The sequence below is a fragment of the Aspergillus steynii genome (assembly GCF_002849105.1).
Source record: "Aspergillus steynii IBT 23096 chromosome Unknown P170scaffold_2, whole genome shotgun sequence".
Lineage (NCBI taxonomy): Eukaryota > Fungi > Ascomycota > Eurotiomycetes > Eurotiales > Aspergillaceae > Aspergillus > Aspergillus steynii.
In genome coordinates this window covers 2305761-2326615 of record NW_020194399.1, presented here as the reverse complement: position 1 = coordinate 2326615, position 20855 = coordinate 2305761, and the positions used below count along the sequence as shown (strand labels likewise).

At 53.8% G+C, this 20855-nt stretch overlaps 8 protein-coding genes across 8 annotated transcripts; 2 read left to right on the top strand and 6 right to left on the bottom strand.

The window, feature by feature from the left end:
- Positions 1-489: 489 nt before the first annotated feature.
- On the top strand, positions 490-1416 carry P170DRAFT_506991 (CHY zinc finger protein; the record flags this gene model as incomplete). The annotated part of the gene is made up of 6 exons (XM_024854434.1): positions 490-494; positions 555-598; positions 662-735; positions 821-882; positions 990-1091; positions 1157-1416. The coding sequence occupies 6 exons, from the start codon at positions 490-492 to the stop codon at positions 1236-1238; spliced, it is 369 nt and encodes a 122-aa protein (XP_024707425.1). The 3' UTR covers positions 1239-1416.
- Positions 1417-1496: 80 nt separating this feature from the next.
- pre6 (proteasome core particle subunit alpha 4) lies at positions 1497-2763 on the bottom strand. The gene is made up of 5 exons (XM_024848617.1): positions 2603-2763; positions 2537-2543; positions 2434-2486; positions 1973-2360; positions 1497-1886 (listed from the first exon to the last, which is right to left on the bottom strand). The coding sequence occupies exons 1-5, from the start codon at positions 2628-2630 to the stop codon at positions 1568-1570; spliced, it is 795 nt and encodes a 264-aa protein (XP_024707424.1). The 5' UTR covers positions 2631-2763; the 3' UTR covers positions 1497-1567.
- A 133-nt stretch (positions 2764-2896) lies between these two features.
- Positions 2897-3713, bottom strand: P170DRAFT_96725 (uncharacterized protein). Its single transcript, XM_024855459.1, has one exon. The coding sequence runs from the start codon at positions 3541-3543 to the stop codon at positions 3106-3108; it is 438 nt and encodes a 145-aa protein (XP_024707423.1). The 5' UTR covers positions 3544-3713; the 3' UTR covers positions 2897-3105.
- Positions 3683-6374, bottom strand: P170DRAFT_96559 (putative RNA binding protein (Arp)). Its single transcript, XM_024855458.1, has 4 exons — positions 5987-6374; positions 5693-5750; positions 4787-5493; positions 3683-4733 (listed from the first exon to the last, which is right to left on the bottom strand). Exons 1-4 carry the CDS (start codon positions 6140-6142, stop codon positions 3822-3824), a joined length of 1833 nt encoding a protein of 610 aa, XP_024707422.1. The 5' UTR covers positions 6143-6374; the 3' UTR covers positions 3683-3821.
- Positions 6375-7956: 1582 nt separating this feature from the next.
- On the bottom strand, positions 7957-11358 carry P170DRAFT_472029 (condensin subunit YCG1; the record flags this gene model as incomplete). The annotated part of the gene is made up of 2 exons (XM_024852899.1): positions 7957-9258; positions 9319-11358. 2 exons carry the CDS (start codon positions 11356-11358, stop codon positions 7957-7959), a joined length of 3342 nt encoding a protein of 1113 aa, XP_024707421.1.
- A 483-nt stretch (positions 11359-11841) lies between these two features.
- On the top strand, positions 11842-13150 carry P170DRAFT_433963 (cysteine synthase A). The gene is made up of 2 exons (XM_024848616.1): positions 11842-12047; positions 12100-13150. The coding sequence occupies exons 1-2, from the start codon at positions 11930-11932 to the stop codon at positions 13095-13097; spliced, it is 1116 nt and encodes a 371-aa protein (XP_024707420.1). The 5' UTR covers positions 11842-11929; the 3' UTR covers positions 13098-13150.
- A 2896-nt stretch (positions 13151-16046) lies between these two features.
- Positions 16047-16984, bottom strand: P170DRAFT_433962 (translocation channel protein TIM22). The gene is made up of 2 exons (XM_024848615.1): positions 16794-16984; positions 16047-16706 (listed from the first exon to the last, which is right to left on the bottom strand). The coding sequence occupies exons 1-2, from the start codon at positions 16887-16889 to the stop codon at positions 16371-16373; spliced, it is 432 nt and encodes a 143-aa protein (XP_024707419.1). The 5' UTR covers positions 16890-16984; the 3' UTR covers positions 16047-16370.
- Positions 16985-17848: 864 nt separating this feature from the next.
- Positions 17849-19521, bottom strand: P170DRAFT_321511 (uncharacterized protein; the record flags this gene model as incomplete). The annotated part of the gene is made up of 2 exons (XM_024843312.1): positions 17849-18041; positions 18101-19521. Coding segments are annotated over 2 exons (1614 nt in total), but the record flags the coding sequence as incomplete, so codon positions are not given.
- Positions 19522-20855: the final 1334 nt, after the last annotated feature.

Here is a 20855-nt window from a genome sequence, read left to right as displayed (position 1 = left end):
GAGCAGGAGAGAACTGAATGAGAGAGCTGAAGAGTTGAGGAGAGGAGCGAGGGAGTGACTGGAAAAGGGGGAGAGAACGACGACGAGCGAGAGTGGAGGGAGGAGTGGAAGAAAGAGAGGAAGAGGAAGAAGAGAGGCAGAAGTGGGGATGACGACGATGAAGAGACTCTCCACCGGTCTAAGGCTCACGGCGAGAATCACCTCCTGTAGATCCAATCCCAGGGATTAGCAAATCGAATAATTAATCAAAATAAGAGAAACCCAATAAAATATCAAGCATACCGAAATAGACCGACCAGAAGAAGAATAAAAATAATAACGATCGAGGCGTCTTATTTTTAGCCTCCGCCTCGCCTGAACGAGAAACTCGCTCTCCGCCTCCTTTCCTCCCTCTCAGTCCTCCCAGTCCTCTCAGCCCTCCTCACGCATTCATCCTCTTTTCTTGTATGATATCATCTCAACCATCCCTCTTGGACCTGAACAGCAACCATGTGGTAATCATCCCATCCTTCCCATCCCCCGAGATCCCCTCAGTCACTGACCGCGCCCCGCAGTAAACACATTCTCAACGCCCAAGTCGCCATTCGATCTCCTTGCTGTGAGCCCGACCAGACCAGACCAGACCCTTTGTGATCGGAATAATCTAACCTATGCCCGCCAGGTAAAAAATGGTTCGACTGCGCCGAATGCCACCTCGAACAAGAAACGCATATGCTGGCTAAATCGGTCGAAATGGTATGCTCTGGGAGTCGCGTGACTGGTCACGGAGGACAGACTATAAACGGGGTGAACACGAGCAGCAAATAACAAGGATATATAGGTCTTCGCGTGCAAGAAGTGCAAGAAATGTTTCCGGAAGGACGCGGCGGAGTTTGAAGAGAGGTTTGTCCCGCCAATTTCCTCCCTCTCTTTTCTCCTGGCTTTCTCCTGAACACCGCGGAGAGGGCGAAACATTACAAACAAAATCAGCAAAACTAACACTACAAAAGCGACGAATACTGCCCCCACTGCGACAACCACTTCGTCATCGAAGCCGTGACGCCGAAGCCCTCGTTACAGGTGGAGGGAGAAGACGCGCGGAAAGACTCGCGGTATTTCCTCCCTCTCCCTTTCTTCCGCAACCGCGACAGCATCGCTAACAATTATACTCTCATAGAATGCTCAAAGACGAGCGAGTGCGCGGCCACGAGGAACGCTCGCTGTTCAACATCAAGGACGGGACGGATCGATTGGGCTGATTCGATTACACATTTCTTTTCTTCGATTCGGTGGTTGATATACTTGGCTTGGCTCGGTTGCATTGTGCGTAATGATGATATGACATATTTTTCTTGTTCGGATTGGTTTGGTCGGTGGCTTGGGGTATGGGAGTGAGATAGACATGTGGTGTTGAGGAGTCGATGTATGTTATAAAAGTTAGAAGGGAAGTAGACAAATACACCCTACTTAAAGACAACCAAAATAAATGAACCAAATGAACATGACCATACGTTTAGTAGTAACTATCTCATCTACCTAATTACTCAACCCCTCCAACCAATCAATCAATCAAGACTCGACTGAAAGATTACTGGCTCGCCTCACCCCTCGTCAAGATGGCCGCCGTCGTAGTGCCCCCGCGACCGGTCTTCTTCTTGGCGGCCTCCTCCTGCTTCTCGGTCTCTATGCTCTTGACGTACGCCTCGATCTGGTCCTCGGGGAGCATCTCGATCGTCCGGCCGGGCGACATGATCGCCACCTCGATGTTCTTGGCGCCGGTCTGCACGACCTCCAGCAGCGACTTGATGGTCAGTTGGATGGTGGCCTCGCGGTCCATGTCTTCTTGGTGGTTGCGTTCGAGGAACTCGCGGACGGTTTTGCTCGAGCGGCCGATGGCGTTGGCTTTCCTGCAGCGTATCCCTCCCGTTAGCCGCACATTCATCCTCATCCCCTCAACCAACATCCCCCCCAAAGAAAAGCGAGGAAAACCCACCAAGCGGAATAAATCCCCGACGGCTCAGTCTGATACAAGCGCGGGACATCATCATTCGGATCGAAGCCGACGACCAACGTACTGATGCCGAAGGGCCGGACACCTCCGCTCTGCGTGTACCGCTGCTGGACGCTGGCAATGTACTTGGTGATGTATTCGATGCTGACGGGGTCTTCGACGGTGAGGCGGTGAGACTGGGCCTCGAGACGGGCCTTGTCGATGAGGATGCGGGCGTCGGCGTTCAGGCCGGCGAAGGCCAGCACGGCGTGGTTGTCGACGACGGCGATCTTGGACGGCGTGATGCGGGTGTCTTGGAGCTTGAGGGCCGAGCGCTTCTCGCAGCCCAGCACGACGATGTCGCTGCCTTTGACGCCGACGGCGCAGGTTCCTGGTGTGGAGAGAGGTGGTTAGGGAATGGTGGGTGCATGCGTGGGTGGGTGGGATGGAGCGGAGGAACGTACCTCGTTTCACAGCCTCCATGGCATATTCAACCTGGAAGACGTGTCCGTCTGGACTGTGGGCAGGTCAGTAACTGGTTCTGTCGTCTGCGCGGTCCCGACATACCTAAACACTGTGCATTGTTAGATCAAATCATCAACGTCACCGCTGAGGTAGCTGGAGCTATCCTACCTGAAAGAGCACGGTCGTATCCGGACATTATGGCGAGGGGGGTCAATCGGTGGGAGAATAGAGATTAGAAGAAAACGGACACGGTAGAATGAAAGAATAAGACAGGAAGGAATCAGGTCAAGAGATGTATGGGATGGTAATGGGAGGTAGGCGGGCAGAGGTCCGTCGGATGACAGATGTGGACGCGAGTCCTGCGGCTGCCTCCAGAGCTCCGGCGTAGCGCTTGGCGCGCGGTTAAGGTTCTCCGCCTTCATTCTACTCCAGGGATTCTACTATGCAAAATAAAGCTATGGATTTGAGGTTACTTATGCCTTGAGCTGTCAAGCTGAACCTGTACAAAGTAGCTTTACCTCTAAGTCTGCACTGAGTGACCACTCAAGAAAAGTACAAAAACCAGATGGACAAAATCAATGTATAGAAACATCAGAACAAATCATATTGCACTCACAATCCCAATCCGATCCCATCCCAATTCTGTCATCGCTGGCTGAAATTTTGCTGGCTCAAAAGGAAGATACCCCAACACCCCAACAGAGTCCGTTCCAATGTATCCCATCCGTGATCAATACCATGATTCTCCTGAATCCTATTGCCGAAGAGTGCAGAGATGAACTGAGAAAACAGAAACCAAAAAACAATCTAGAAAAGTAAATGCAATGCCATGGTTGAACCCCTTCAACCGTGGTCGTGCCAGAAACCAACAGAAAAAGAAAAAAAAAGAAAAAAGAAAAAAGAAAAGCTCCGTCTGAGATGCACAACAATGACGTGAAAGTGCAAACCTCATCCTGACCCAATGATCCCAGAGTCAGGCAAAGGCACGAGAATTGATGTATGAAACCGTCCCGCTGTCCATCGGTGGGACGGTGTTCTATACCCCCTGAAACATCGCTTCCAAAGACGCAATAATAAGACATACCGAAAACGCAAACAAATTTTGACATGAAACACAAAAGGCTGCCTGAAAAGAAAAAAGGGGATCCCAATCCGAGGAAACGACGACACGCTACCGGCCTGCTCCTCCCAACCAAATGCACCAGAACTGCAGAATTCCCTATACAAACGCACGATCACAAATATCAACCCGTCACATATACCAACAACCTGAAATCTTCATATTGACAAAGAAAGTGGGTGCGGAAACCTGACCTAGAAAATAAAGTCGTACAGTCGGGTCCCAGCCCCTTCAAGCCCTCGCTTTTGATTTTTTGAGTGTCTGACTTTAGGCAGGGGACTTGCTAGCTCCGGCTCCGTTGCGACGGGAGTGAGCATCGTCGGCAACGGTCAATCCTCCCAGTCCGGTGGAGAGGAAGGCAAACGGATCGTTGGATCCCTCGTTGCCGTAGAAAGCGCTATTCGAGGTAGCGTGGTCGGCTCCGGTGAACGCGGCCTGGGTGGCCGGGTTGGCGAAGGAAGCGGCGGAGTGGGAAGCGTTGCTAGAGCCGTATCCCGCGTTCATCTGACCCATAGGGGGATATCCACCCGGGGCACTTCCCAGGCCCGACGGCAGGGCGTAGCTGCTGGGGGGACCGCCGAACTGCTGGTTGAATCCGCTGAATCCGCCGGCCGAAGAGGTGAAAGGACCGGGGGCGGGGGTGCTGGTCATCGAGTTGGGACCCATGCCGAAGCTGGACGGAGGGTCCATGGGCGACGGGAACGCGGAGTCCGCAACGACGGCGGCTCCGGACCGAGGGGCACCGCAGCGCAAGCAGTTGATGTTCTTGGCGAAGTTGTGGTAGCCACAGCCCTCGGAGCCGCACTTCCAATCACCGGCACGGAAGGGGACAACGCCACCGCTGCCACCCATGCCGCGGGAGTGACCCATGCCGTGGCCGTGGCCTCCCATGTGAGGAGGCATCATCGACGGGGGTCCGTATCCGTAGGCCCCGTATCCCATGGGGTCAGGGGCAGCCGCCATAGCCGGGAAGGAGCAGCGGAAGCAGGCCGTGCGGCGCTGGAAGTTGGAGAATCCGCACGAGGGGCAGGTCCAGTCACCGGGGCGAGGACGGTTCTTCGACGGGGGGAAGGGGGTCAGGATCTCCGCGGCACGGTCAAGAACGCGGCTCGAAGAGGGAGACACTTCGATAGCCTTCTCGTTCAGAGCACGGCCGTTCATGCAGAGGCTCTCGGCGGCCTAGAGAAAGTCAGAATGGGGAGAAGGAAACATGAACCTCAGACGATGCATACCTCTTCATGAGACGAGAAAACGGCAAAGCCGGTACCCGTCGGCTTGTGCTGGTCCGGAGTCCGGAGAGTCCAGAAGGCGATGGGACGACCGCCAAACTGGGTGAACCAACTCTCCAATTCCGACTGCGTCGTATCGTGGGGCAGACCGCTCAGGTGCAGCACCTTGCTGCGTTCCGTCAGGAAGGCCCGGACGTCGGCCCTGGCATCCATGGGGCGAGTCATGATCTCGGGGTGTTCATGCGGCGGCTGGGACTTGCGGATCAATCCTCGGAGCACTCGAGCCAGGGTGATGGCTTCCTCCATGGCCCGTCGAGGCGAAGCGGGGGCCAAGGCCTGCAGATGGAAGGGGAGGTTGTGCTTGATGGGGGCGGAGGTTTGAACGGGTTCGACTTCGAGGGCGGCACAGATGTTGGAGAGCGAGCTGGGGCCGAAGGGCAGAGACTCGGGGTGGTGAGTCTGCCATCGCTGATATTCGGTGCGCAGGTCGAAGGTGCGCGAGTGCTGGAGGTACGCGGGGAGGACGACCGCCTTGTCTCGGGCCTCGCGAGGCAGCTGCACACGAAGATCCCACGAATCCAGCGTCACGAAGGCAAATTCCAGGTTCTTGTTGATGAGGTGTTCCTGGGCGAAGGCGTCAAAGCGGGTGATGGCATCGCGGAAAGTACCTGCCGAGCGGACGTGCTCCCATGTCAGAGTTGTCAGGCTCGCTGTCGGAGACCGTCAGCCATTGAACCAGCAGACCGATACATCCGGAGGGGAGGGAGGGGTATGAGACGTGGTGGATGGTGTTCAGGGAAGGGTACGAGGGACGGGAATTGAGGGAAGTGACGGGCAAAGGTACACAGGTGATGATTGGGTAACAGGAGGCAGGGCTCGGGAATGAATTGGAATGTGAAATGCACTTACTACAGAGAGGCGTGATAGGAGTGTTGACAGGCTTGACAAGCACGCTCTCACGGTGCAACTAAACCGAGGCAAGAAAAAAAATTAGCCATGCCAACGAAAATAACGAATCACTCAAAATGAGACGGAGAATAAAAAACAAATAATAAATAAATCATAATAAAAAAAGCTTTTCTCGTGTTGAACCACCAGTGGCCAGATGGCAGGGAACAGGAAAAAAAAACTCGGGGGAAAAATCCAGGAGGGGAAGGGGGAAAAATGCCATGATATCCACGAAGCAATCAGACGGCGACTTACCTCCTCGCAGGTTTTGGTATCCAACAAGATCCACCCCAGTTCAATCACCTCTGCGGAATCCTTGGTGACGTAGACGCCATGCTCGTCGCAGGTGGTAGCGACGTGGATGACAATGTAGCGATCCAGCTTGGGGGTGGGAGCGGAAACGGAAGCCATCGCTCGAGAGACCGGAAGAGCTTCTGGTGGAAGGGAGAACGGACAGTCGCTGGAGTCTCTCTCACACACGCCAACGGAGCGGTAGGGGAGAGGGGAGAAAGGAGGAGGGGAGAAGAGGGAGAGGGCGAGAGAGCAGAGAACGACGGGACGGAAAAATAGTGTCTCTAGGTAAAGACCGACACTAACTCGCGACCAAACGAAAGGAAAGAAACGAGAAAAAAAGAAGAGGCACCAGACCACCGTGAATCAGGAACGAAGCACGGGAAGGCAACGGGGGAGGGATGAGGGGAGAAGGCGAGAGGAGAGGAGGAGGGAGAAGCGAAGGGAAAAGAAAGAAAGGAAATCGCCCAGGCCGGGATGGGAATCAGCAGCACGGCGGCCTTGGTGGAGCGTTGAGATTAAAAGAGGGAGAGAAAAAAAAGTAAAAAAGAAGAAAAAAAACAGGTTCGGATTTCTATCGGGTCATGACCAGGGACATCAGGCGGCAGGAATGGAATTGGCCAGAGGGAATACTATCTACGGGGATTCTACATGAGCTTGACTGCCGACCTGCGTTTCTTCAAGCCGACATGGCAGCCTTTCCTGGCGAAGGTGATGCGATTGTCGAAGGCTACGCGATCCCGCAGGAACGTTACCACGGCTTACGGCGGTGGACGGGGCTGTATTGTCGGCTCTCGGGGATTCCCTGGGTCGACAGGCCAATTGATCGGACTGAGGGATTTTGCAGGAGACAAAGAGAGTAGATCCAGCAAGAAGATGTCCGATCTCGAGGGCAATTGGCATGTGTGCGAGGACAGGACATAGCCATAGGTATACTTCAGAGAGACTGCGTACAGTACAGTATTAATAAAAGGGGAAGCTAAACGAGCGTAAGGCACGTGCGGCACCTGACCAGAGGACTAAAGTAGGTACGGCACTTCCGGACTGTCACCAGAGAGTTTATCTGGCAGTCACCATCTCTCCTTACCTAGACACAGGGCAACTCGAGGTCATACTGGATACATCTACCGGATAGCTCAGCCGACTCCGGAGTACGCTGTATCTCCCCCAAGAGAAAGAAAGCGAAAGAAACGATCGCATGGATCCGACCGAGACCATCCTCCAGATTGGCTGGCCTCGTCGCGGAGGCTCCACCGCCTGAGGCAGTTCCGTAGCACGGGAGTCCCGTTAGTCTTTAGTCTTTCCACTGCGACGCCGTTGGGAATTCCTCCCCCTGGCATCGCCATGCAGCCTGGACTCGGTGGACTCGATTCTAGAAATTACCAGATAGGCTCCCATGTATCCAACCTGGACTCCGTGCACTCGACACAAATTCCTATCCGAACTGTCGAAAACGAGACATGCTCACTGCCCCGTACTTTGTCCAGCCGAGCTGCTAATCGGATCAGGCCATGGCATCCCCCGGTCTCGTAGCTATTGGAGTATGGATTAGTTAATAAATAATGAAAATAGGCAGTCACCCGCCAATAATCACCCCGACCAGTCCGGCTAGTTGGTTCCTCCTCGGCCACTGGATGGTGCCATTTCTTACTAGTTCATTACTCCGGAGTACCTGTCGGGTGTAACAGACTTGGAGCATTTGACGTTATTCCGAGACGTGCTGCCTGGAGCTGTCTAGCCTATCACACTTCCCGACAATCTCCTTCCCTCAGTCCCTCCCGATGAAAGAAAAGAAGTAATTCATTCAAAGCATTCACACATGTACACCACATGACCAACGGATTAATTACATCGCCTTTCCGTCCACGGAATCCCTGACCAGCCCGTCCTGTCCCAAACGCCGCCCGAGCACGCAGTGAATCAAATAAAACAGGCTACTCCTCGTCTTCCTCCTCGATCACCTCCGACTTGACGATCGTGGTGCGGCTGTCCTCGTTCTCGTCCTCCTCCATGATGCTGGGTTCGATCGACACGCCCCGACGGCGTACACCCGGCTCGACCGACGGACGGACGCTGTTCGACCGAACGCTACCGGACCGAACACTCATCATGTCGCTGTCGCCCTCCTCGCCCTCGTCTTTAGGTCGCACGCTGGGCGGGCGAGCTCCTTGCGCCACGGCCAAGATCTTCAAAACGGCGTTCTTCACCTTGGTCAGGGCGTTGCGCCCGGATGCTTCGGCGGCAAGTCCCTCTTCGATCGTCTCGTCCAGGAGCTCCTTCACTTCTTGCGCCAGCTGGGCATTCTCGGCCGAGATATCGGGTTGGGCGCTGCGAACGCTGGAGCGGAAGGGGTCGTCGCCCTCGGGGTTGCGGGAGCCCGAGCGCGAGGGAGCCGTGGGCGGCGAGATATAGAGCTTGCTCATCAACGAGAAGAGAAGCTTCTTCTCGTCCTTGGAGCAGCGGTTCGGTCCTTCGCTGATGCCCAGCACCCGTTCCAGAATATCCTTGACCAGTCCCAGGTGGACGAAGCCACACACGTTGGGGCTGGCGGACGCCCCCGTAAGCACCTTCTCACCACCCAGGCCAAGAACTCTCCGCTCGTCGGTCCACTCCGCCACCATGCCCAAGAGGCCGCTCATCAACGCCTTCAGTTCTCGTTGGCCGGCCGTCTCGTCGATGTCGCCGTCACTGTCCTCCTCCGCCTCGAGCGAGTAATGCTCCTCGGCCGAGTTGAGGATGGTGCGAAGAACCGGAACGACGATATGCCGCATGTGTTGGGTGTTGTCTAGGCGGGAATGGCAGTAGACGGGGAAGAAATAAGCCAAGGACTGCCGAAGAGCCGGGTTCTCCCGAGTGCGAGGGTGGAAGAAAGAAACCACCAGATTCGATAGGAGAGTTTCGATAGTGATCTGGTTGTATTCAATGATGGGTTGCGGGATATTCGACCCGGACGGCGCAAACACGTTTGTGAGCAACAGCTTCGAGAGCGCCGTAGCGGCTGCCGACTGCACAGTCATCGGGGAGCTGGCTTTGAGGGCTCTGGCGAATACCTTGAGCAATGGCTTCTGGAAGACGGGTGGCGTAATAGTCTCTCCGTCCGAGTGAGTGACGGGCGTTAGCAACGAGGGGTGGGTGGTCAGCATATCACACAGGATGTGGATTGCCGTGACTTGCAAAGCCTCGTGGCCTTTACTGTAGCAATGGATGAAGAGCGTCATGTTCTCCTCAGCCAAGGTCTAGACAGAAAACAAGATCGGTTAGCAATAAGACAACTAAGCAAGCGAAAGGGCACTGACCTTGTCCAACAGACAGCAGAGTCCCAAACATTCCAGGCCTCTCTCACGAATTGGAGCCTCGTGACTTCGAACCGCAGGCACCACCAGGTTGTTCAACATGGTAACCAAGTTCATGTTCTCCTGCAGGTTGCCCTGCACGTTTTGCAGCATGCACAGGGCAATGTGCAGACACTTCATGTTCACCACGATCTCCTTGAGGATCTTCGCCTTGGCCTCTTCTTTGTTGAAGGGCTTCGGGGATGCGCCCTCGCCTGGAGTCACGGAACGGTGTCGGCTAGCGGTGTCGTCGCTAATCTCTGATTTGGCGGAGACGAAGCTGTCCTCGGTGGTGATGGTGTCGTGGACTTCAGCGATGGCCTCCAAAACCACGCTGCAGAATTCATTCTCGGCAGCGACCGCGGGGCCGCACACGAATCGTAGAGTCTCGATGGTGAGTTTGGTGCTTTCTTGGGGCAGCTCCGGAACCGCCAACGACTCTCGGAGAAGAGTATACATCTTGCGTCGTCCCACCTCGTCACTGTAATCCAGGGTCATGGCCACGTGAAGGAGCTGTTCGACCACGAACTCGAGCTCGATGCAGTCGTCATCATTGGCATCCCCCGTGTCCTTGGATTCTCTCTTCTTTTGTAGAAGGGCCGTCAGGTATTTGTGTAAGTAGTAGGCCAGAGCGGTGACTTCAGGAATCTTCTCATCTGCCAGGCTGTCATACTTGCCTTCGTTCTCCACACGACAGAAATCGTTGAAGGAGCGAAGGAGGAAGACCGATTCGCCGGTCAGGGATTCCCAGAACTCTTCATCGAAAACAACCGCCTCGCGGTAGTCGGGCCGGCCTTCCCAGAAGCTACGCATGGCCTCATGCGCAATCCCGGATTCCACGCCAGAGTTGACCACGTCGATTCTCTCCAGTAATTCCAGAAGGGCCGGGATGTTCGGCGGTGAGCGTTGGGTGGGACCACCGTCAGATTCCTGATTTGATCCCGCCACGTCCTCCACCCAGCGATCGAAGAACAATTTACCCGTAGCTTTCCTAACACTCTCGTCACGGTCACGCAGACCCCATCGGAGCATCTTCTCTCTCATAGACAGTGACAAATGACGGAAATCTCCCAGGGTGGGGAGAAGGCGGGAATATAGCGCCCGTCGCGTCGGGGCATCAAGATCGCGGGCACGTTCCAGAAGATAGGGGAGGGTTGTCGGGAGGAGGGGGAGGTTGAGAAGTAGAGTTTTCCGCACGTCAGCACTGGTGTCATTCTGCATTATCTCGACGAGCTTTTCAACAAGCGCCGTACTATCACCATCGTCGTCCTCTTCTTCATTTCCCGCCAACCGACCCAGACCCATTACCGCCTGGACTCGGACAGAAGATTCCTTATCTCTGATCCGCTTCAACAGACCTTGCCGGATAGCATGGTACAGATCATCATCGACGGTATCGAGGGAGTTGACAATATGCGCAATGATCTGCGTCGCTCGGAATCGCACGGTGCGATCCTTCGCCGACAGCAGCGGCACCACGAGGGCCACTATGCTGGTAGTAAGTCGGGCGGTCGGTGTCTCAGGAACGTGCTCATCATCTTCGGCGGAGAAAATCTCTGCGTCTTTCTCAGACGCATGGGTCAAGAAGTTTCCAAGGAAGCGAAGAATGCGGTCGCCAACGGGCTCTGATTTCTTGATCGGCAGAATGCGCAGCATGCAGCGGCCGATTTCGATATTGAACTCCTTTTCGGGAATAGTCTCCTCTCCCATCAAGACATCCTCAGGGAAACTTTTCCCGCCATCTTTCTTCGAGGCTTTTGAGATGCCGCAGCAGGATTCTTGCAGTTTTCGCAGTCGCACGGCGAGTTTTCGATGGCCGGTCGTCGAGCGCTGGGCGTCGCCGAAGATGGAGCAGATGTCGCGGCGCAAGCTAGGAACGGCCTCGGGCAACGAAGGTTCTTCAGGGATGGCGATAGACGGCGTCGCAGATCCAGCGCGACCAGACGCCGATGGCTGACTGGAGGCTTTGCGGGACGTCGAACGGGCGGCAACTCGACTGGGCATGATGGCTGAGGGGGATGTAAAGTCGGAATCAAATATTGTCGGTTGATAAAGGGCGGATCAGAAATATGGCAAGATCATCTCAGTACAGCGGCATTGATTGTTTCGAGTCGCCGCGGGGCAGTCGGCCGGCGTTGTCTGGCGTGTCTCGACAAACAAAGAGGCTTTGCGATGGACGGAGTTATCAGTCACCGCCCAGTCACGGGGTGGGATAAACAAACAGCCCAAACGGGAACACTAAGATAAGGGCTAGGGCTGCACGTGTAGGCATACAGTGATGTAATTCTACATAAGTAGTAGGCAGTAAATGCTGGATTTGACTTACATATATTGAGCGTCTAGTCGAAAGGTTATGTCGGAAGCAAGCTATAATTTACTCTACCTTCTTGTCCCCTTGCATTGCTCGCCGACCATCAAGACCCGCCGTGACTATAAAGTCCATCACGCCATCGATCACGTGCCCTGACTAAGGCCGACAATCGGCATTGAATCCGGGGAATCGATCGACTGCAGTTTCTCCAACGTGAAGCTTCCGGCATTCTGGACAATTGCGACCATTCGCAAGACTTACACAATGTTTCGTCAAAGCGTCCGACGATTTGGCACCACTGCGCTGCGCGCAGCTGAAGGATCCACTGCCTACGGTGTCCGAGTGTCGCAGGCCCAAGGCGTTGTCCATGGTCTCACCGAAGGTACGCACCTTTTGGTTGCCAGCAGCAAGACAAACCAAGCTAACGACATCAGCCATTGGGAACACTCCTCTGATCCGTCTCAAGCGCATTTCCGAACAGACCGGCTGCAACGTCCTCGGTAAAGCCGAATTCCAGAACCCCGGCGGAAGCGTCAAAGACCGAGCCGCGCTGTTCGTGGTCAAGGATGCGGAGGAGAAGGGCCTGCTGAAGCCCGGCGGTACGGTTGTGGAGGGAACCGCCGGAAACACGGGAATCGGGCTGGCCCACGTGTGTCGGTCCAAGGGGTACAAGCTGGTGATCTACATGCCCAACACGCAGTCGCAGGGCAAGATCGATCTGCTGCGGTTGCTGGGTGCCGAGGTGTACCCGGTCCCCGCGGTGGCCTTTGACAACCCGCAGAACTACAACCACCAGGCGCGGCGACACGCGGAATCGCTGGACAACGCGGTGTGGACCAACCAGTTCGACAACACGGCCAACCGACAGGCGCACATCGAGACGACCGGACCGGAGCTGTGGGCGCAAACCGGAGGCCAGCTCGATGCGTTTACCTGCGCCACCGGCACGGGCGGTACCCTGGCCGGTATCACGCGGTACCTGAAGACGGTCAGCGACGGACGGGTGAAGAGCTTCTTGGCCGATCCTCCCGGCAGTGTGCTCCACAGCTACATCCAGAGCGGGGGCAAGTTGACCGACCGCAGCGGCGGCAGTATCACGGAGGGAATTGGACAGGGCCGGGTGACGGACAACCTGCAGCCGGACATTGATCTGCTGGATGGATCTTTGAACATCAGCGACGAGAAGTCCATCGAGATGGTCTACCGCTGTCTCGACGAGGAGGGCCTGTACCTGGGCGCCAGCTCCGCGCTGAACGTCGTGGCGGCCAAGGAGGTTGCTGAGAAGCTGGGCAAAGGCAACACGGTGGTGACCATTCTGTGCGACGGAGCTTATCGGTACGCGGACCGCCTGTTCTCGAACACCTGGCTGCAGGGCAAGGGCCTGCGAACTGCCATTCCCAAGCATCTAGAAAAGTACATTGTGCTGCCCTGATTCTGTGTACATATGACTGAATTTCTCGAATAACTGTACATTCTTCTGGCGCTCTAAGAACTATAATCTATAATAATGCCTAAAAGTGGGTAGGTTCATTGCGGTAAATTATTAAATCGATTTTTCTATCGTGAACATGTTTCATATTTGGCGAAACTGCTCTATGGCGTCTATAAAGTCTATCTATTAAACTAGTAACATATACCCTGCTCGCTATTAAATACGCTATCCAATAATTGCCGCGGTAGGCAACCTTATATCAAAACGAAGATACTTCCTTCCACCTCTAGCGAGAATCAAATGGTGCATCTACTCTACACCGGGACAATCTCCATGCCAACACCAACCCCTAATACTAAGCCACTCTCTTCTCAAACAATATATTCAAGCATGGCCATAACTCGGCTCGGTCCTATTCGGCCCCTATACCGTAATATCGAATGACCCCTCGCCAAAAAAGGGACAAATCTCCATCCAGAGCCTCATTCTGACAGCTCATGTCAATATTCCGCACGCGCATACATCCCAAACTGCACGGTCTAAACCAGATCCGCACCACTGACACAGCCACGAACAATCTACGCGTCCCCATGGCCGAAAGCTAGGGGCATAGTTCATGCGCGAGAGCTCACGGAACACAGTCTAGAATGACCAACGCCGGTCGAGAGGGTATTAACTCCGGGTATAGGTCAGATGGTTGCCTGAACTATGGCTATTAGGGGCAATAGGGGGAGCCCCTTGCTTCGGTTCTCTTTTCCCCAGGAGTTGATGCTGGTCATGGACTTAGGAGGTCGTGGGTGTGTGGACTATTTATGGGTCTGGTTTGCCCTGGATTCATCTGAACTCATTATCTACATCTACAACCTCAGCTTACGTCGGTGTTTGACACTCTACAGCTTCCCTCCAGTATCAGTCTACCTCTCTCGGTCTCTCTCTACATTGCCTCCAGCCAAAATGCGCGCCTCCTCCTTCACCGTCTTCTTCCTCGCTGCCTATGCCATGGCCAGTCCTGTCGGCAACAACAAGATGTCTTGGCAATGTATGTTCATCATATATCACGTAGTGTGAATTAGCTAACTTATATGTCCAGTTGGAAAAGGATTCGTGGATGCATTCCGGAATTGACCGGGTCTGAATCGTCTATGTGATACCCCGAGTCATTGGACATTGCTCTTTCTGTACAGAATACCACCATCGCTTCATAAACCTCAACAGTCGAAATAAATCATTAAAGCCCAACCTCAGCCTCCTGGATTTTCCTGTCTCTCATTATCATCTCAACACTCCACCCTCGCTATCGGCCCATCCCGTTCCCCTCCCAGCCCTAATAGTATCCGTCCTCTCCTCCAACACCATGCTTTCCATATCAAACCCTCACCCATCAGACCGCATCCCCTGCCCTCATGCCCATAAACACTCGGTCTCTCTGCCCAAACATCATCACTCCATCCACAACAAATAACACCGACTCCTACCTATTCCACACATTTCAAACACATCATAATCTAATAAATAATATACATGAAGGCTCGTGCACATTTCCGTACCCCACGTAAGCCGCATATCCATTGTAAAGCCCTCCTTTCTATTTGCCCAAAAATGCCGCAATTCCGGTGCATGTTCATGCGGGAAATTGACAGGGCTAGCTGATGGAGCTGCACATGCTTCTAGTGGGTTTCCTTCTGCGCTTCTTTCTTATGTCTCTCATTAGACTCTCCTCACTTCCCCCGGCTCCTTTGCTGCCGGGGCTCGGATGAATGAGCACGTTCTAACGCTATGTTTACTCTTTGTTGCTGTTCCTGATGTTATAGGTCGTGGTGGAGGGTAGCACCGAATCCGAGGCCACGTTGTCTAGCCCAGCGTACATCCAAGATTTTTCTTTTTTTTTTTTTTTTTTTTTTTTTTTTTTTTTTTTTTTGATCCAATAGGAAATGACTGAGTATACGCATAAACAACAGATAAAGAAGACTTAGGTCATCGTATGTGTCCTATCGAAGTCAATACTGCAAGACTATTGATTATCTATATCGGATCAACAGAGTCACTTATGGCGCTACGGATAACCCGCTTTTCTACGTCTTCGAAGGGTGTATCTATAAAGCGATAAGCCCAGGAAGTATAACGAATATAATACAGTGAAGAGATGATACGGCATAAACGGAGTTAGGCTTAAATATTGAGGTAAAATAATCAAGACCTCAAACTTCTGAACTCGATGTATGTGCCCAACTACCACTATTATTATACGATGCGGTCGTAGCACCAGGTGGCAAATGTCAAGCCCTTCCTAATATCCTTATTGGTCGAACAAAGCCATGATTCGTATACTAATTTTCTAGCTGAGCAGGATATGCAGGAATAACCAGTTATTGGTTAAAGACAGGGGGTTTCTAGTTTATAAATTAAAAGAGAAAGCTAACCCGTCGATCAAATAAGTCCTTAGCAACTCTTAGCCAGAACAAGCTTTAGATACAAGATTGCTATGTTTATTAATGTACTCAGTTTTGAATATATGACGAGATGCTACTATGTTTAGGGTCACTAACATCCCAGTCAAGTGCTAATACATTTCAACCCCAGCTCTTCCTTAATGTGCCCTACAGCATAAGACTGCATAAAGGTGCATGGAATTACAGAGAGAATATTTAGATAATAAATTAAGCTTTTCTTTACTTTACATAGAGAACCGCTTCCGTTAAAGCAACAGGTAAATATTGTTGAGCTTGAGCGCCTGTCGCTTACTTGAATGACTAGATCGGGTATGATATAGACTTGCAGGTAAGAAGAAGTGGAAGTAATAGGCTGGTAAGAACAGATCAGTCTGTAGGATTAATTAAATTCGCCACTAGCTTTTCAAAATACCTGTAGAAGTAATCGTTCCCGAGCCTGCGTCCAGCCAACATCTACATATTCAAACTCAAACAAGGCAACCCAGAACACAATTTGACAACAAGCAAATTTGAAAGGAAGTATAGCCTGAGTCTATACCCTCTCACACAAATCTATGTCTGAATAAATTATACTATACAAATGAGTTGTGAGTCTCACAAGCAACAACACCGACGTCTACTGCAGACAGCAAATCTGCCCACACATCAGCCATCAACCATCACAAAAGCAACAAGACAAAGCAAGCCCCAAACGCCATAAGTAATGCAACCGCTCTATCCCAACGCCATCAATGTAACAGACAATATCAAGACATCCCCCACCATCACCATCATTCTACACATTCCCTCTTCATCTCATCTCCCCCCAAACACTCAAACGAAATTACTCCTTCTCAGGCATCCTCATATAAGCATCAATCGCGGCACTAAACGCCGCGAAACCCACACATCCAGCAGCAGCCGCCTGAGGGCCAGCCTTCGCGCCAAGAATCCCACCCGTCAAACACCCCGCGGAGACACTATTCGTGAGATCGTTCTTCGCGCGCAGGCCCTCGATGCAGCACTCGGTGCCGGAGTAAAGGGCGCCGACGATGCCGAAGTTCTTGGCCGACGACCACGACCGAGAGCCCATGTCCTTGAAGCCGCGGCGCACTTGGTCGCGCCAGGGCAGGTCGGCGATGGCTTTTCCTTGGGGCGTGAAGGTGGAGTCGTAGGACATCTATTCATCGGCATTCGTTAACATTAGGTGGTTGTTTGGGGAGGATGATGAGGTGGAGAGAGGAGGGCATAGGGGAGGGAGACATACACTAGCCATAAACAAACCAAAGACACCACCGAGACCGAAACCCATCGTTCCGGAGATGACGGTCTTGATGGGACACGACTCCATGGCGGCGTACATCTATTAAGGAGCCGGTTAGTCAGTGAGTCAGTCAACCATCATCGCATCACCGTCCGATCCCGAGACAGTCGAGGATATGCGCCGCGCCATCCATGCCATAGCATGCCATGTTCGCGAATCCCGACCACGCCAGAGGCTTCAAGACAGCAGGTCGAACGTACCATCTTCACCATCATTTGCTCCTGCTCGCTCATGCCCTGCATGTTCGCGGGGCCGCCGCCCATACCGCCCATTCCGCCCATGCCTCCGCCGGCGGGAGGTGTCATTCCTGGGAAACTCATGATGAAGTTTTGGGCTTTGTCGGAGTCGAGTGAAGATTATCGGGACGGAGGAAGGAGACGGAGGGAATAGAATATGAATCTATCTGCTGTAGGTGATAGCAGAGAACGAAGAAAGAAGCCGAAGCGAAAGGTCGGAAGGTAGAGAGGTGATGCCCCGGACTTTTTGCGGAGAAGCGTGGCGACTGTCGCAAATTTATTCCCGGCGGGCGGGACGGACCAGGTGTGCTGTTTGCACGTGACTTGACTAACCACCATCTACACTGAAGCAGATTAAAAGCTTATTCTTTGTTTGAATGAATTTTATAGATAAATATCAATCCTAAATACAATCTTTGCTAGACAAAATCGTAACGAACGTAGAGAAGGGAATAATAATAACACAAACAGATGAGCAACGAGCGACGAGAATCATAAAAGAAAGTAACTCAAGAAAAATCATAACAAACAACGCTTCTCATAAAGGGTATTAGGATCAAGTATCGTAACCCTGCGTTATCCGTGTTGGTCTCATGCTCAAATCTAGCGAATCTGTCCAGAAGATAAGAAAAAGTAGATCGCGCATATACTGTACGTCTGTCTGCCGGTCTGTCCATCATATTTACAGTATCACCGAGGTGATGTCGAAATGGCTCATGTGAATACCGCAGAGGTGCGGGGGTCAAGTCAAAGAAGGTGGCTCTAGTCGGTCTTGCTGTCTTTGTCGAGAGTCGGAGAGCTGGGCTGCGAGAGACTGCGTTCCCATTCGGCCATCAGGTTCGATGCGGTGCGCGTCAGTTTCGAAGGCGCCTTGGTGATGGCGGGCCAGGGGATGCCGTCGGACACGCTGGGGTCAGGGATGGAGGAATCGTGGATGGGGCGCCAATCACCGAAGCTTGGGACCGGTCAGCGTATAGACTGTTAGACAGGGGTGGGAAACACATGGCAACGTACCTGGCACTCGTCCGAGGACTACTGCCCTGGGTCATCGGGGACTGGTCATGTTTCGATTCCAGCGTGGAGCGACTCGAGGACGGGGTGTGCATTTTCTTCGGCTGCGGCGTGTCCCAGTCGTTGTTGTCCCAGTCAACTTCGAGATTGCTGGAATCGTCGGCTCCGTTCGGGGTGCTGGTGGTGTGGGTGCCGGAGGCTGCGCGAGCGTTCGGGGACTTCTGCCCAGTTGGATCAATGCCGAATTCACTCCAGAACGACGAATCTATGTCCGCCGATTTAGAGTCTTTACCAGAAGTTTTGGCCCCCGAGCCCTTGCTCCGTGTTGACATCGACGACGACGACGGAGACCGCGAGGGCTTGCTTCCCTGCACCGACAGCCGGTCTCGGCTGCGAGACGTCGAGCTCGAGTCCCGCATGCGAGCCGGCGTCATCGCCCGCGACTCGGTCGCATTAATCCCCTCCTCTCCGACCGTGGCCTGCCGGATATCCTCGAGGAACGTCCAGAGACCCTCCCGCAGGTCCGAGGCCATCTGCTTGCCCGTGCGCACGAGCGCCTCGCGCGACGGCGGCGGCATCGTCGACCGCCACAGCTGCTCGTTTGTTTCGTCCAGGTGCCCGACGGCCATGGGGCTGCGCTCCGTGGACGACGGCAGCGTCGCCGATCGCGGAGGCCGGCCCACACGAGCGACGGACTCTTCCACCTCCTGCTTGAAGGTCGACGTGCCGGCGACGGGCGACAGCAGCGACAACGCCCGCGTGTGCGAACCCTGGAACACGCGGCGGCCGTTGGCCGAGACGGAGGTGCCCTTGGCGGCGGCGGCGCGCATGCTCTGCCGGCGTTCCAGCTCCCGGCTGAATCGCGGATGGTGAGCGGCGGACGACGGGCTCTCGGAGCTGCCGACGCTGCTGTCTCTGTAATGGCGGGCATTCTCGTCGACGGCGGGACCGGGGCGATCGGGGGACCGGAGAGGGATCAAGGGCTCGGCCCGTTGATTAATCTCCGTGCGTTTCTTGGTCTTCTCAGACACCGCCCATTGTTTCTTCAGCGAGTCGAGCTGCGTCTCGGCGCGGGACAGCTCCTCGCGGAGCTCCAGCACCCGGCGTTCCTGCGACGCGATGGCCGTCAAGAGACCGGAGCCGTCGTCCTGGTCGTCGGCAAACTGCAGCGGAGGGTCGAGAGGCAGAGCCGCGGGGGACTGCAGAGTCGAAGTCCGCGTGACGGGCGTCATGGAGACGGGGGTCGAGATGCCCGGCTCGAAGGTGTTTGGGGGGATGTTGATGGGAAAGTTGAGGGTCAAGCGTTTGGCGTGGCGAGCGGCACCATGAGGGCGCGCAGGGAGGGAGGAGCGTTTCTGCTGAATCTGTTGACGACGCAGGGCATCGGAGGAGTCATTGGCAGGGGTCTGAGGTTCCTGCTCGAGGTCCAGCAGTAGAGGTTGGGACGCATCCGGCGCAGCTCCCGCCTCGACCGAACCGGGGAAATCACCCATGACGTGTGACCAGGCAACGTGTTGGCAAACTCAGTAGAACAGGGACAACGACCGTCTCATGACATGCACCACGCAGACAAATCAGCAATCCGGTCTGATTCGAGCACTGGCGACAGGGGGATGGCTGAGAAACGAGGCAAAATCCCCAAGGAGCTAACAAGTGGAGGACAGCAGACGAAACATCAAAAAAGAACGTAAGACAACATCAAAGATCAAGCACGCAACGCAGCAGCAGCAGCAGAAAGAAAGCGACCACCCAAACCGGGGGAGAAGAGAATGCGAGGCGAAGGAAAAGGGTTGGGACGGAAGCAATTAAAAGGTCTGGCCGCGGGTCATCCTCACTAACGCTTAGCAGCTCTTGTCACTTGGGCCCTTTTTCGTCGTTTTTTCTTCCACTTAACTCACGGCGGCAGATCTGCGGAGGCCAGACCTACAGACTCGGAGGAAATATCAGCATAGTAATCTAAAGAACCATAATAACACACAATAACCGCGCCAACGCCCGTGAATACTGGGAAATACCAGCAATACCGGCGGGTCGGCCGCGCATCCTTTCCGCCTGCAGCCTCGTGCGCCTCCGTTCAGGGGGAAAATTACTCCATCGCAGGGCAGGACTGCGCGGGCCGTTTCATTCCTATTCTTAGTCGCTTTAATCTTGGGAGCTCCTGACTGAGGTCCATCGTAATCATACGGACTGCATTGTAAATTATGATGAGTGTCCATCATTCGAGCGATCGTCTACATGGATTTGTGTAGGTCGATGTAGAAGCTGCATATATGGATATCCCCTTGCATGTTCGCATGGCTGACAGCAGCACCGGAAACTCGGAAGATTCTACGACGGTCGCACGAGTCTCCACAGCTTTAATTGCATTCGGTAGGTCCTCTTGCCAGGTCGTAGACACAGCAGTAATACGCTGTAAGGTATGGCTATATATCCACCGCATGATCACTCGCATAATACTCCGTACAGTTGAACCCAATCTCACTTAAGTACATTCACTCAGCCACAGCCCTTGCCGATGCGTCGTGATGGGGGCAGAAAAATAATCAAAATAAACAAAAGAAAGAAAAGCAAATCTACCTACAGCACAAATGAGCAATCCAATAATTCACAGGCCGCGGGGGCAAAATTTGACCAGAATAAAACACCGCCGTAACCAAAACTCCGCCGAGTCAGTCGTTGGGGGAAGAATGAACAGAAAAGAAGAAAAAGATCGAAGACGAGGAGTAGCTGTCAGGGATATCACCTGCCTGCTCGATCC